A 14,456-nucleotide genomic window follows, 5' to 3' on the forward strand; every position below is an offset into this window, starting at 1 on the left:
AGGAGACCAGGATTTACATCATACCTTTCTACTTTCTCCAGATGTGTCTACAAACTTATGTGTAAGAGACATATTGTGCAAGAGACTTATTGCGCAAAATGCAAGCTACTAATACCTGCACTCCTGAGGGACTTAAATGTATGTACACCAGAGAGTTATTGTAGACTATACTATTTCAGTAGTAGTCAACCCATTTTGTGTAAGTGAGTTACTCACTACCCACTTATGAAGAAGTTTGGAACATTTTCACAAGAGTGTCTTGAGAGCCTCCATAAATTTCTCTAACATTAGATCTAAAACTTGGTAAGTGGCACTGTTATCTTCACTGTACGGCTTCTTGTTACTCAGCTGGAAATCTTTTCCTGGAGGTTGAAGAAGAGATTGCTAGATCGTACAAATCAAACATGGTATGCCCCTGGTTTATTGAAAACTGTAAATCAAGTTTGTAAACAATGCATGATATGTATTTTATAAAATCCAAGGAAACTAATGAAGGTGGACAGATCTTATTCCACCCCGATAGACCATTCTGGTATTTACCGATAGATTTTGTAGAAATACCTCCGTGTGAAGGATATAAATATGTATTGCTCATTATTGATATTTTTTTCCATGATGGGTTGAAGCATTTCCTTGTAGAAAGAATAATGCAATTACAGTAGCTAAATATTTATTGAAGGAAATCAGCGAGATCTGGGATCCCTTGGACACTGTCTGTCAACAATGGTACACACTTTACTGGGAAAGCAATAGAAGTAGTATGTAAGGCCTTATAGATTGACCAACATTTCCATTGTAGCTACCATCCTCAGTTGGCAACCTTAATAAATGAATGGAATGATTAAAAACAAGCTTGGTAAAATGAGGAAACTTTATTAAGATGGAACCAGATATTACCTTTGGTTTTTATGACCATTAGGGCCACAGCCAATTGTTCCCCCACAAAATCCTAATGGGATAGCCATTGTGCCTGATGTTTGATGCACCACGAGGAGTTAAGAAAACTGACATACATAACCTGGATGAAAGTATGTTGGCCTAATGTGCATTCTTGATAAAAAGTATCACCAAGTATCAATAGGTGAAGGAAGCACAACAACTATGGCTGACACAAAGTGTCACGACGTACAGCCTGGATATTACGTGGTTGTCTGGACATTTAAGAGGAAGAATTGTTTGAAACCTTGGTTTCAAGGACCATTCCAGGTACTGGTGGTGACTAATATAGCTATCAAGGTAAGAGGGAAACCATCATGGATACACATTTCGCACTGTAAAAAGACTTCCGAGCCAATAAAAACGAGAACCCTCAACACCACACTGCTCATACTGGCGATGCTGGAACTAACAGATGTCTTGGTGAACTGAACTGAAAATCCTGAACAGTTACAGGACAGACACGGATTGCCATTATGAGTGCTTTAATAGATGGCATGTTCTCCAATTTAAGCATGATTGCCATAGCCAGAATAAGTATGGGGACCAGATTCCCCACATGAAACTGTCCAGTACAGTGGCAAAGGGCATTGATCAGATAACCCGTCAATGCACTTGAAAGGGCAAGGGCCTCTATCTGGGCAGCAGTAAAGGTACATGCATGGAATTGACAAATCTCACTACTCTCTGTCTGCTGAATAGAACTTATTGGGTATGTGGTTGCCGGGCATGTTTCCCGAGTAGGAGAGGAAGTGGAGGGCCAAGGCCCTGGAATGGCTGCTGGTTATCTTGCCTAATTAGTCCCCCACAAATCACAGTTGGCATCATTACCTCACCATCCTCTGGTCCAGCAGCACCAAAGATCCATTACAGAGGCAGAGAGATTCTGAATGATGGCCTTTCTGGGATGTAGGACTGTGAGATTACCCCAGGAACTGATTACTATGACTTAGGCTGTGGAGAAGTTAGCGAATGAAAGTACATTTGCCCTTGATCACTTCCACGTGTTCAGCAGAACTAATGGCTGCTTGTACAGTAGCACTGCAGAAGGAATGCTATTATACTCAGAGAGGAGGATAGTGACCACTCAAAGTGCCGGGAGGATGGTGGGCAAATATTCTGTATTATGGTATAACTATTGGTATTATTATAATGGCTGATAATTCTTTTACGAGCTTTGTGTGAAATAACATGATGAAGGAGAGAATATTAAAGACAGGTATGGGTATTCACTGAATTGGACAGGTAAAAAGAGAATTACACCTAGAGCTTTGAAACTACATCATTGTTATATATATGTATATACATATTTCAATTACTGTATTTGGTGAAACATAGGTTTGTCATGAAATGACAAAAATGAGGGAATGTGGAAATGTACTTTACTTGTAGTAACAAAATGGAACCTATCCTGTACCAGAGTACTTTGCTAATTGTGTTCATGCAACATTATGCCGATGGATCTTGAGTATATGACAAACTGCAAAAAGACAAGCAGATATGTTAATGGAAGAATGCCAAGAACACTGATTACGCAGATGTCCTTGAACTGAGGCTAATGTTTAGGTATAAAGGAGTGAATATATGGTCCTTTTTTTCTCCAAAGCTATCACCAGCTCTTGTGTGGTGTTGGTCTTCCCTTTCACCAAGTGAAATAAGCGTACTGCTGATTGATCCAATTTGAGTTAATTGTTGTTTGCTATAAAAAGTAGTGAAAAGGTGCTTCACACTGACGTTGTCCTTAATAGGCAAGAGGGTCACAGTTTTTGCAAAATCATGGATCTGTGATGTATACCAGTTGTGAGGAAATACTGGGAATACTGAGCAAGTCAGGCAACATTTGCAAGCACAGGTGCAATATTACCTCTTCAAAAGTTCCATTGTTAATTCTGTTTCTCTTTCATTAGCTTCTGCCTGACCCACTAGCATTTTCTGGTTTTATTTCAGATTTCCAGCATCTGCAGTTTGTTTTTTTGATTTTCAGCTCCAGGCAGTAGCTAGACTAATCTTTGGGTCTTGAGAGAACATATGTCATACTTCAGAGAGGTACAGGCTCCACAGATACATTATTGGTGGGAGAATTCTCTATTCTGAGGCAGCAGGGTTGCACACATAGCATTTTTGGTGCACAAACTCAAACTTCATACTTGTATTTCAAAGTGTGAAACCACTTTTAATTATGCATCACTAAGATGTGCAATTTAAGTAACACAATCTGCTGCATTTGTGCAGTGATCTGCTGAAAGGAATAAAGCCTGTAATAATTCAGATAACCAGAGCTATAGGAACAGATAACAGCATGTGTTTTGTAATTATGGAAAGCTTATCTAAATTAGAACTGTAACAAATGGCTTTACATGGAGTCCCAAAGCCTGTGAATTATTGCAATGATTTTACTGAGGGCCATCAGCATTTACTTTAATTACAAACAAAGTTTTTGTTGTTAAAACAAATAGCCTCTCATTTGTAGCTTGAAAACCCAATACTGGGTCATTGGTTTCCAAGTTTGCAACCTGCTGCTTGGCAACCTGCCCTACATGCCTGGCTTCCTTTCGGTTGTACAGCACGGTTTGGACAGGTGAAGGCTGACGATAAATGAAAACCCGTCGGAAGCATTCACACAGAGCAGCATACGAGTGATCAGGAGCACAAGTGGCAAACTTCTTCTCACGCTTGGATGCTTGGACATATCCTGAAACAGGGAAAGGTTTTACTTTGATTAAACATTGAACTGAAAAGACTTGCATATCTTCAGCATATTTCAAAACGTGCATTCTTTGATGTCTAGGCCCTGTTGCAATAAGCAAATCACAGAAGCCAATGTGCACTCAGTAAGCTTCTAAATTAGCTGAGACAATGATCCATATTCAATCTCTTGTACCATTGGTGACTTAATTAATCAAGCCCAGACAAACTTAATCTTGAATGCACTGAAGAACTGAACTCTTTGGTAGTCAAGACAATTTTCTATGAAAAATCTTTTTGCCTCTCAGTCCTAATAATTTAATCAGCTTGATGAGTATGACCTTTACTGAAAGCATGATTATGTGGGAAAAAGCATCGCAGAGATTGATGCTGGTCCATTGTTTGTCAGTTATATTAATGATTTGCATTATAATGTGGCGAAATGGATCAGCAAATTTGTGAGTGGCATCAAGATGGGGTAGGGCTGCAGTTGACAGTGAAAAAGGTTATCAAAACTCTCAGTGAGATCAGCTGAAAAAAGTGGGCTGAAAAATACCAGATGGAATTTAATGCAAATCAGTGTGAAATTGTGCACCAGGTGAGGACTTACCCAGTGAGAAGGATACAGAGGAATGCAGTAGAACAAAGGGATCTGCAAATACAGATCCATTATTTGTTGAAAGTAGCATCACAGGTAGATAGGATTGCAAAGAGCCTTTCACCAATCAGCCTTCATAAATCAGTATAGCGTTATATATATCAGTTACATAAATCAGTATGAGTATAGCGTTGGGATGTTATGTTGAAGTGGTACAAGATGTTGGTCAGGCAAAATTTGGAGTATTGTGTTCATTTCTGCTCACCTTATAGGAAATATATCAATAAAATTGAAAGAGTACAGCGGAAATTTACAAGTATGTTTCCAGGACTCAAGGACCTGAGTTATAGGGAAAGGTTGAATAGGTTAGAACTTTCCTCCCTGGAGTGTAGGAGAATGATAAGAGATTTGATAGACGTATACAAAATTATGAGAGGTATAGACAGGATAATTACACGCAGGCTCTTTCCACTGATGGTGGGTGAGACTAGATCTAGAGGTCATACATAGGTTACACTGGACAACAAAGATTTTGCTTCCTGAATACTTCTGGTTGTATCTTATGGATTTTGGGCTGCTGATGATGAAAATCACCATAGAATTTCCCTATCTTGCACCATTTTTTAAAATCACCTATATTTGTTATTTCAATTCTTACTTCAAGTTAGAATAACTGACGCCAAGATTAAAGAAGGCATTTTTGTTGGTCCACAAATCAAACAGGTCATCAATGACAAGCAATTCGAAGAACTACCAATGGGCCCAGAGAAGATCGCATGGAAGGCATTCAAGGATGTGGTTGTAAATTTTTTTAGCAACTACAGAGAACCAAACTACATTGACAACATGCTTCAAGCATACAAAACCATGCAGTGCAACATGTCACTGAAGATTCATTTTCTGCATTCCCATTTAGACTTCGTTCCTGCAAATCTTAGCACTGTCAGTGACAAGCCTGGTGAGAGGTTTCACCAGGACATAGCAGTCATGGAGAAATGGTATCAGAGCAACTGGAATCCATCAATGCTGGCTGATTATTGATGGACACTTAAGTGAGATGCTTCAGACACGGTACAAATAAAAATCACCAACAATACATTTTATTCAACAAAAGTTAATTTCTTGTGTCTCCAATTTCCTACATGATACATCAGAAATTATATTTAAGTTCAGCTTCAAGTGATCTATCATAAACAAAAAATAATTATAAGGAAGCAACACTCTCAAAAACAAATTGTTGTCCAGTATTATGGATGAGTGGTGAAATATTTAAGGAGAACCTGAAGGGAAACTTCTTCACGAGAGTGAGTGTGGAACGAGCTGCCAGAGGAAGTGATGGATGTGCATTCAATTGCAAAACAAGAGAAATTTGGATAGGTACATGGATGGGAAGGATATTGGGGACTATGTTCCGGATGCAGGTTGATGGGACTAGGCAGAATAACAGTTTAGTACAAACTATATAAGCTGAAAGGCCAGTTTCTGTGTTGTAGTATTCTGTGACTCTAACTATAAAACTCAGCTCTCTTCTCCACAGGCATATACAAGGGATGGAAAAGGAAGTCACCAATGGCAGAAAGAGACAGTCAGGGAAGGGAGTAATTAGTGTAAGAGTCAGAGAAGCAGGAAGAAAGAAGCTGACACTTGTGAAATCGCATTTACCCATTCAGGCAGACAGATTTCCAAATGTCTGGGCAAGGATGAATCTAGGCTTGGGAAATGTCATATCAATCAGGCTGAAAGATGTGACAAGCAATGTTTTTTATGTGTGAGAGCAGACCAGCAAAGAAAACTTAACCAAGGTGCAGCACTGGATTCAATGGAAAGAAGTGATACTACCAAACAATAGGACACTATTTTCAAGTACAGCTTGCTTCTAAAGTTTGTTTTCATTCACGGTTTAAAATTCCTTGAACAGCAATGATTAGAATTCTGTAAGAGTAGAAGGAATTCAGCAGTTCAGGCAGTATCTATGGAGGGAAATGGACAGTCAATGCTTCAAGACAAGACTCCACATCTGGAATTTTCTACAAATTGCATAAACTGACATTCTTCTACCTTATATTCCATCTGCCTTTCCAGCTACCTTATAGAAGCTCCTCAAAATCTTTCTCTTTCATCACAGATCCAGGCCAAAGGCAGAGACTTGACTTGAAATGTTGCCTCCACATTTTCCTCCACAGATGCTGCCTGACCCACTGAGTTCATTGAGCATCTTGCATTTTGCTCCAGATTCCAGCTTCTGCAGTCTCTTGTGTCTCGATTAGAATTTGGTGTTCTTTCAAATGTGGCTGTTTATATAGTCCCAGTTTTAAACACTCCACCAATAGCTATCATGTCTTCAGCTTTAAAACGGTTGCTGGCACGTTCTTCATTTATTATCCTCAAGATAATAGTGTCAAGCATTTTTAATAAAATGAAGGTGCACTGAATTGGCTGAAGACTAGAGTTTTTGGGGATCCCAGGAGGAACTTATTAGACCTCAAGCTCAGGAAGTCCATCCCTAATCCTGCTAAAAATAAAATATAGGAAATGGCAGGTCCGTGTAATTCATTTCTTCCTATCTGCTCTGCCTTTCAAAAGTATTATGGGTTAACTTTTATGTCAGCACTGTTTCCCCACACTAACCCCATATCTGCATGATTTCTTAAATACTCAAAAGCTTTTGGAACTACTTTGGATGAAGTGAACAAATGAGAATTCATAGCCAACGCAAGTAGAGAATTTCAGGATTTGCACTCCTCTGGGTGAAAAAAAATCTTCACATCTTTATCCTGAGACCAAACCATTATTTAGAGATGAAAAGTCTCTGGTTCTATACATTGCAGCTACAGGAAATTTCAAATCCTCATTTACCCTGTCAAACCCTCTATAGATATTACATATTTTGGCAAGAGCTCATTCTTCTAAAATCTAGAGTAAAGACCCAGTCCATTTAATCTTCCTTGAAAGGTCAAATGCCATGCTAGTTATTACTCTAATGAATTTCATTGCACTTTAGTTATCACAAGTATATTGTTCATTAAGCAGGAAAATTAGACACACAATTCCAAATATGACCAAGTTGCCAAACAAGGTCTCCATGCTTGTTTATCAAGTCCTCTTGCAATATTCCCTCTTTATACTGGCTATCTTGCCTCTTCTCCAGTCCTAATGCAGAGTTTCAAACTGAAACATCAATAGTTACTTCCATCTCCCATATGTTGCTCAACCCACTAAGTTACTACAGCAGATCAGTTGTTTCTCCAGATTCTAGCATCTGCAATCTCATGTCTCCAAAGCCAGTATGTTATTTGCCATTCCAACTGCTTGCTAAGCTTGTAGTGATTCATGTACAAGACACCCACATCCCTCACAACAGCCCTCTCGGACCTTTAAAAATAAATCTTCCACCTTTTAATTTTTCTTCTACCAAGGTGCACACCCTCGCATTCTTCCACATGACCTTAGATAATGGATATGCAGGTGTTTGAGTGGAATGTCATCTCATGAGGTAACAAAAACAAAGATGAGTTTTAGCAACAGGTGGGATGCAACAGAGGCAGAGTCAGACAATGTGATGAAAATGGGGACAGTGAATATTTTCCATGGGGTTATTCTCAATCCAACAGTAAAAGTAAAGATACAATATATATTCATCATAATTACCCTTTCCCAAAAACAGCTCTTCTTTCTGATGGGTCACTAATCCGATATATATTCCATTTTACGTTCATGGAATCAAACAGTTCAGAAACTGGCCCTTTGGGCTACTATGTCCAACCTGACCATCCACTACCCATTCATGCTAATCACATTAGCCATCATTTGGTCTGTGGCATATTTGGCTTTTCAATGCTCATTTAGATAGTTAATATTCGATAGTACCTACCTGTGCCAGCCTCTCAGGTAGTGTGTCTACGTTACAACCACCCTCTGGGCTAAAAAGGTTCATCTCAAATCCCATCTAAACTCTTACTCAGTACTCATGTCCCCTTGTTTTAGTTACCTGTGCTATAGGGATAAGTTTCCTGCTATCTGCATTAGCTATACCCCTCAGAATGTTTTATACTTCTTAACAGGTGTCCCCTCTTCCTCCTCTACACCAATGAAAACAAGCCCTGTCTATCCTAAATCTCTTCATAGCGCAAATGCTTCACCACAGGTAAGACTTTGATGAATCAGCACTCCACCCTCTCCATTGCCATTACATCTGCCCCGCAGTGTGACAACCGTATCAGCACACAGTACTCTGACTGTAGCTTAACCAACGTTGTATCAAGCTGCACCTCCAAATTCACTATATGTTGCTTTCAAACATGGATTAATGTAATTCACAACATTGAGATGGCAACCCTGAACATGCAAAACTAATTCAACATATAATACTGAATAAATAAAATCATGAATTGCATTCTTCTTCTAGAGCAATCTCTAGGATTTATGGATGATTAAAATGAAATATTATACATTGCTGAACTGCACATGGGGAGAAATATAGCCAAAGAGCTAGACAAAGTAAACCTGCCATGGACTCATAACACAGAGGAATTGAACCAATCAACATGGCTGCCTTAGATGTCATCAACTTATGTTCTTCATATAAATTAACACATACCTTTCTAAGCACAAGAAATTCTGCAAATGCTGGAAATCCAAAGCAACACACACACACACACACACACACAGACACAGACACAATGCTGGAGGAACTGAGCAGGTCATGCAGCATCTACAGAGAGAATTTGGCCTCTTGCCATCTTCCTGCCAGCATGACAAAGTTCCCCTTGTCCTGACACAAAGGTTAGGGGTGTTGTGTATAGTGTGGAGGGCTGTCGGAGGTTACATTGATAGGATGCAAAACTGGGCTGAGAAGTGGCAGATGGAGTTCAACCTAGATAAATGTGAGATGGTTCATTTTGGTAGGTCAAATATGATGGCAGAATATAGTATTAATGGTAAGCCTCTTGGCAGTGTGGAGGATCAGAGGGATCTTGGGACCCAAGTCCACAGGACACTCAAATCTGTTGTGCAGGTTGACTCTGTGGTTAAGAAGGTATACAGTGCATTGGTCTTCGTCAACCGTGGGATTGAGTTTAGGAGCCAAGAGGTAATGTTGCAGCTTTATAGGACCCTGGTCAGACCCCACTTGGAGTACTGTGCTCAGTTCTGGTCACCTCACTACAGGAAGAATGTGGAAACTACAGGAAGGGTGCAGAGGATATTTACAAGGACATTGCCTGGACTGGGGAGCATACCTTATGAGAACAGGTTGAGTAAACTCGGTCTTTTCTCCTTGGAGTGATGGAGGATGAGAGGCGACCTGATAGAGGTGTATAAGATGATGAGAGGCATTGATCGTGTGGATAGCCAGAGGCTTTTTCCCAGGGCTGAAATGGCTAGTGAGAGAGGGCACAGTTTTAAGGTGCTTGGAAGTAGGTATTGTACAGAGATGTCAGGGGTAATTTTTTTTAAACACAGAGTAGTGAGTGTGTGGAATGGGCTGCCGGCGACAGTGGTGGAAGCAGATATGATAGGGTCTTTTAAGAGGCTTTTAGATAGGTACATGGAGCTTAGTAAAATAGAGGGTTATAGGTATGCATAGTAATTCCTAAGGTAGGGACACGTTCGGGACAACTTTGCGGGCCGAAGGGCCTGTATTGTGCTGTAAGTTTTCTATGCTTACATGAACACGCATGAATACAGCCAAATGCAACAGTGTTCCTCCAGGGCCAAGGTGCAACACAGTATCAGCAATCATGCACAGTACCAGGTTCATATAGCAGATATAAGAGAGCAAGTAAACATACAGTCTCACAAAAAATACATATATATCCCAAGTCCCTGAGTGACACATAATGCAAATTGATGGTGCTGGGTGTTATCTGTAACAACAAGCAGTTCTCAGCAATCCATAGACAAATGCTTGCCTTCCACTGAGCAAACACTAGAGAGCAGCACCAATGGGAGAGGCCAGCCCCCCAACCAGCATGGACACTATGTTATACCTCCTCTGGCATCTCCTCTCCCGGACTGCTGCAACAGGCAAGCCCACGACTTTTTGCCTAGTCCCTGTTATAACTGAGACCACACAGCTCTCCGGCATCTGGCTCTCCAATAAACAAAGTAAATTGATCAGTAGTATTTTACATTACCAATGTCCAACAGAGCCTTGTGATTACAAGAGAAACATCCAACACAATCACTCGCTGTTGGAACATACACTGTCTACAGTCACCAACTCTGATGCTCTCTGTAGCAGACATATGATCTGTGCCAAGAATATCTCCTCTACCAACCAGCAGCTCACTGACGTGGCAGAACTGCAGTACTTGTCCAACATTGCCATGCAATTGTAAAAAAGATGCTTAAAAAAGGTAAAAACACCTTTGATTGACCACTAAGTGGCCACTATGTCAGTACGCGCCGCTATCTTACTGGGGAGAATAAGTCCTCCAGGTATGGTCACATATCACCTGTGACTGTTGGGTTTATCTACTGCATCCACTGCTCCCAGTGCAGCGTCCTCTGCATTGGTGAGACACAACGTAGATTGCTGGACCGTTTCATCAAAGCACCCCTCTCCATCCGCCACAAAAGGCAGGATTTCCCGGTGACCATCCACTTCAATTTGATTCCCACACCCATTCCAACCTGATGACATGAACATTAACTTCTCTGATTTCCAGTTACATCTCCCCCCTCCCCAAACCCCTTCTCTCCTTTTCCATTCTGGTATCTCTCTTACCCCTTCTCTTCTCCTCAACCACCCATCACCTCCCCCGGTACCCCTCCTCCTTCCCATTCTCCCATGGCCCACTGTCCTCTCCAATCAGATTCCTACTTCTTCAGCCCTTTAACCTCCTCCACCTATCCCCTCCCAGCTTCCCACTTCACCTGTCACCTGTCAACTTGTACTCCTACACCTTCCCCACCATTCTTATTTCTGGCTTCTGATCCTTCCCTTTCCAAGAGCCTCTGTTTGAAACATCAACTATTTATTCCTCTCCATAAATGCCTCCTGACATATCTTTCTTAAAAATCACTAATACTAGTATTGTTCCTTATAACAAGCTGGATATGAAAGGACTGGTGCATTACAGTAGCTGTTCTTCACTTACCTAGTGCATTGAATGTCCCAATGTGCTTCCACATGTCCTCTTGTTTTGTGTGCGGCTGCCACAGAAGTGCATCGACATCATGGCGCAGACACAAGCATGGCATTTCGGCTGGATTCACCACAGCCGTGAACAGGTACTGGTGACTGCTCAGATTCACCTGAAACCAAAAATTGAAAACATGCTTAAATATTATTACCTTGGTAATAGGAAGGGAGAGGGGGCTTGGCTGCAAATAGCAAGAGTTCTCAGGAAAATTAAAGAGCCTATGTTTTATGCTGACACAGGCTGCGTTATACCAATCCAGTTTATGGAAATCTGTCTTTGCAGATTTCACAATATCACCCCCCCCCCAAAAAAAAATGTAAGATACAGAATAAAATTTGTTCTTATGGAATTTATGTAGGGAAATGTAAAAATGAGTGACCAGTTCTCCCAAGCAATGCAATAATTTCTGTTTTTGTATTGGTGTGTCTATATCTCTGAGGTACTATCAGTTAACAATGACTTACATATTTTGCTAAACATGTTCAAAATCCACATGCATAGGGAAGCTGTACTGGCTGCATTTTCCACTTAACTACCTGTTCCATTCGACCAGTAGAACCCAAAGGGCAGCACGACCAGAGCACAGTGCTTTAACAAAATTGCAACTGATAATGCATAATGTTAACATTTCTTTTCTACAAGAATGGGCCTGTAATGTGCTGTAGATTTCTATGATTCTACGAAAATGATTCAGGTATTGAAACCCAATACAAACAAGTGATACACACAAATGATATTAAACTAGTACAGCAAACAAAGCAGCTGCCAGGGGCCTTCACAAGAATCAAATACAATCTGCAAAAAAATAAGTCAAAGGCAGCTGAAATTCATCACTGATTGAACTCAAGCTGCTAGCCACTGAAAGAGAAACCAAATGTCACAAGTACAGTGTAAGTGAAATAGAATAGGATCAAGACAGATAAGAGTCATTAGTGAAGATGTTAAAATGTTGTGGAGCAGCATAATAATGGAGTATGGTGTAATAATTATTCTGCTGGATCAGTCAGTGAGTAAACTGGAAGAAGACTTCACATGCGATATCCCACTTGGCCAAATTGCTCCCAAAGTAATATGTTCAAATTCAGCTGAAAAGCCATGGCCCTTCAAAGCTTAGAAACAACACACAGAAAATGCTGGTGGAACACAGCAGGCCAGGCAGCATCTATAGGGAGAAGCGCTGTCGATGTTTCGGGCCGAGACCCTTCGTCAGGACTAACCGAAAGGAAAGATAGTAAGAGATTTGAAGGTAGTGGGGGGAGGGGGAAATGCGAAATGATAGGAGAAGACTGGAGGGGGTGGGACAAAGCTAAGAGCTGGAAAGGTGATTGGCGAAAGTGATAAAGAGCTGGAGAAGGGAAAGGATCATGGGACGGGAGGCCTCGGGAGAAAGAAAGGGGCGGGGGGGAGCTCCAAAGGGAGATGGAGAACAGGCAAACAACTAAGTATGTCAGGGATGGGGTAAGAAGGGGAGGAGGGGCATTAACAGAAGTTAGAGAAGTCAATGTTCATGCCATCAGGTTGGAGGCTACCCAGCCGGTATATAAGATGTTGTTCCTCCAACCTAAGTTTGGATTCATTTTGACAATAGAGAAGGCCATGGATAGACATATAGACATATCAGAATGGGAATGGGACGTGGAATTAAAATGTGTGGCCATCAGGAGATCCTGCTTTTTCTGGCGGACCGAGTGTAGGTGTTCAGTGAAATGGTCTCCCAGTCTGTGTCGGGTCTCACCAATATATAAAAGGCCACACCGGGAGCACTGGACACAGTATACCACACCAACCGACTCACAGGTGAAGTGTCGCCTCACCTGGAAGGACTGTCTGGGGCCCTGAATGGTGGTGAGGGAGGAAGTGTAAGGGCCGGTGTAGCACTTATTCCATTTACAAGGATAAGTGCCAGGAGGGAGATGGGTGGGAAGGGATGGGGGGGATGAGTGGACAAGGGAGTCGTGTAGGGAGCGATCCCTGCGAAAAGCAGAAGGGGGGGAGGGAAAACGTGCTTGGTAGTGGGATCCTGTTGGAGGTGGCGGAAGTTACGGAGAATTATACGTTGGACCTGGAGGCTGGTGGGGTGGCAGGTAAGGACAAGAGGAACCCTATCCCGAGTGGGCTGGCGGGTGGATGTGGTGAGGGCAGATGTGCGGGAAATGGGAGAGGTGCGTTTGAGAGCAGAGTTGTTGGTGGATGAAGGGAAGCCCCTTTGTTTAAAAAAGGAAGACATCTCCTTCGTCCTGGAATGAAAAGCCCATGAGACCAGTTTCTGGCAAAATGGGGCGTGAGAAACTGATTTGAAAGTAATTGACTAAAAGAAAACCTTGCATATTACATCAAGAGCCAGAGATGGTGCCAGTGAATAACGTGACCAAGGGTGACATCCTCACAAATCTACTTCTTTCACATCTTTTTCTTTTGAGAGTAGTTCTGCTGCTGTTGGAGCCCGAGATCAAAATTTTGCTGGTCAATTGAGCAATCTGATGCTTTACTGTCTCTGCGAAGGTTCCAGGAGGCTTTGAATAAAGCACGCAGCCTTGAGGCCAAGAAGCCTACAGACAGGGTGTGAGCATATGATTGACTCCATCTGTCACCAATCTCACCGATTAAAGCACCGGGAAAGATCAATTCCATCGCGACGAGAGTGGATGGTGAGCGGGTGTTCAGCACTGTCGACCAGCCTCTCGGTTGCTCATGCCAGAGGAAGGTGTCTACGTGTGACAGTCTCTTCCCCCCTTACGCTCACTGTTCTCAAAAGAAGACCCCTGCATTCGAACTGTCTCTCTCTCTCTCTCCCTTGATGCTGTTGGAGAATGGTGCCAGGGACCTGGGTCTTCAGCAAGTTTTAACTGGCACGGTTTGTGGATTGCACTCAGTAGTTCATGATATGATGAGCTTCTGGTTGCTTTTTCTTGCTGCAGCCTGCAGATAGTGAACACTCAGCTGAACTGAATATGCCTGGACTCTTTTGATTCTGTATTTTACATTGTGCTTTTTGCTCATTTTCTTTTTGCCGTTTGCACAATTTTGCTTTGCACTCTGGAGGTAGTTTGGTGTTTTTCTTTGAATGAGTTCCATAGTTTTATTTGTTTTGT

The 14,456-nt window shown here is 41.7% G+C and overlaps 1 protein-coding gene across 1 annotated transcript in view; it reads right to left on the reverse strand.

Moving 5' to 3' along the window:
* Positions 1 to 403: 403 nt before the first annotated feature.
* nudcd1 (NudC domain containing 1) overlaps positions 404 to 14,456 on the reverse strand; it is a 187,273-nt gene continuing 173,220 nt past the window's right edge. The window contains exons 9-10 of the mRNA XM_059973385.1: positions 11,320 to 11,476; positions 404 to 3,628 (exon numbers count right to left, since the gene is read on the reverse strand). Of these exons, the coding sequence (XP_059829368.1) occupies positions 3,330 to 3,628; positions 11,320 to 11,476 (456 nt within the window). The 3' untranslated portion in view covers positions 404 to 3,329. The remainder of the gene's footprint in view (positions 3,629 to 11,319; positions 11,477 to 14,456) is intronic.

This window comes from Hypanus sabinus, chromosome 1 (genome assembly GCF_030144855.1).
Source record: "Hypanus sabinus isolate sHypSab1 chromosome 1, sHypSab1.hap1, whole genome shotgun sequence".
NCBI lineage: Eukaryota > Metazoa > Chordata > Chondrichthyes > Myliobatiformes > Dasyatidae > Hypanus > Hypanus sabinus.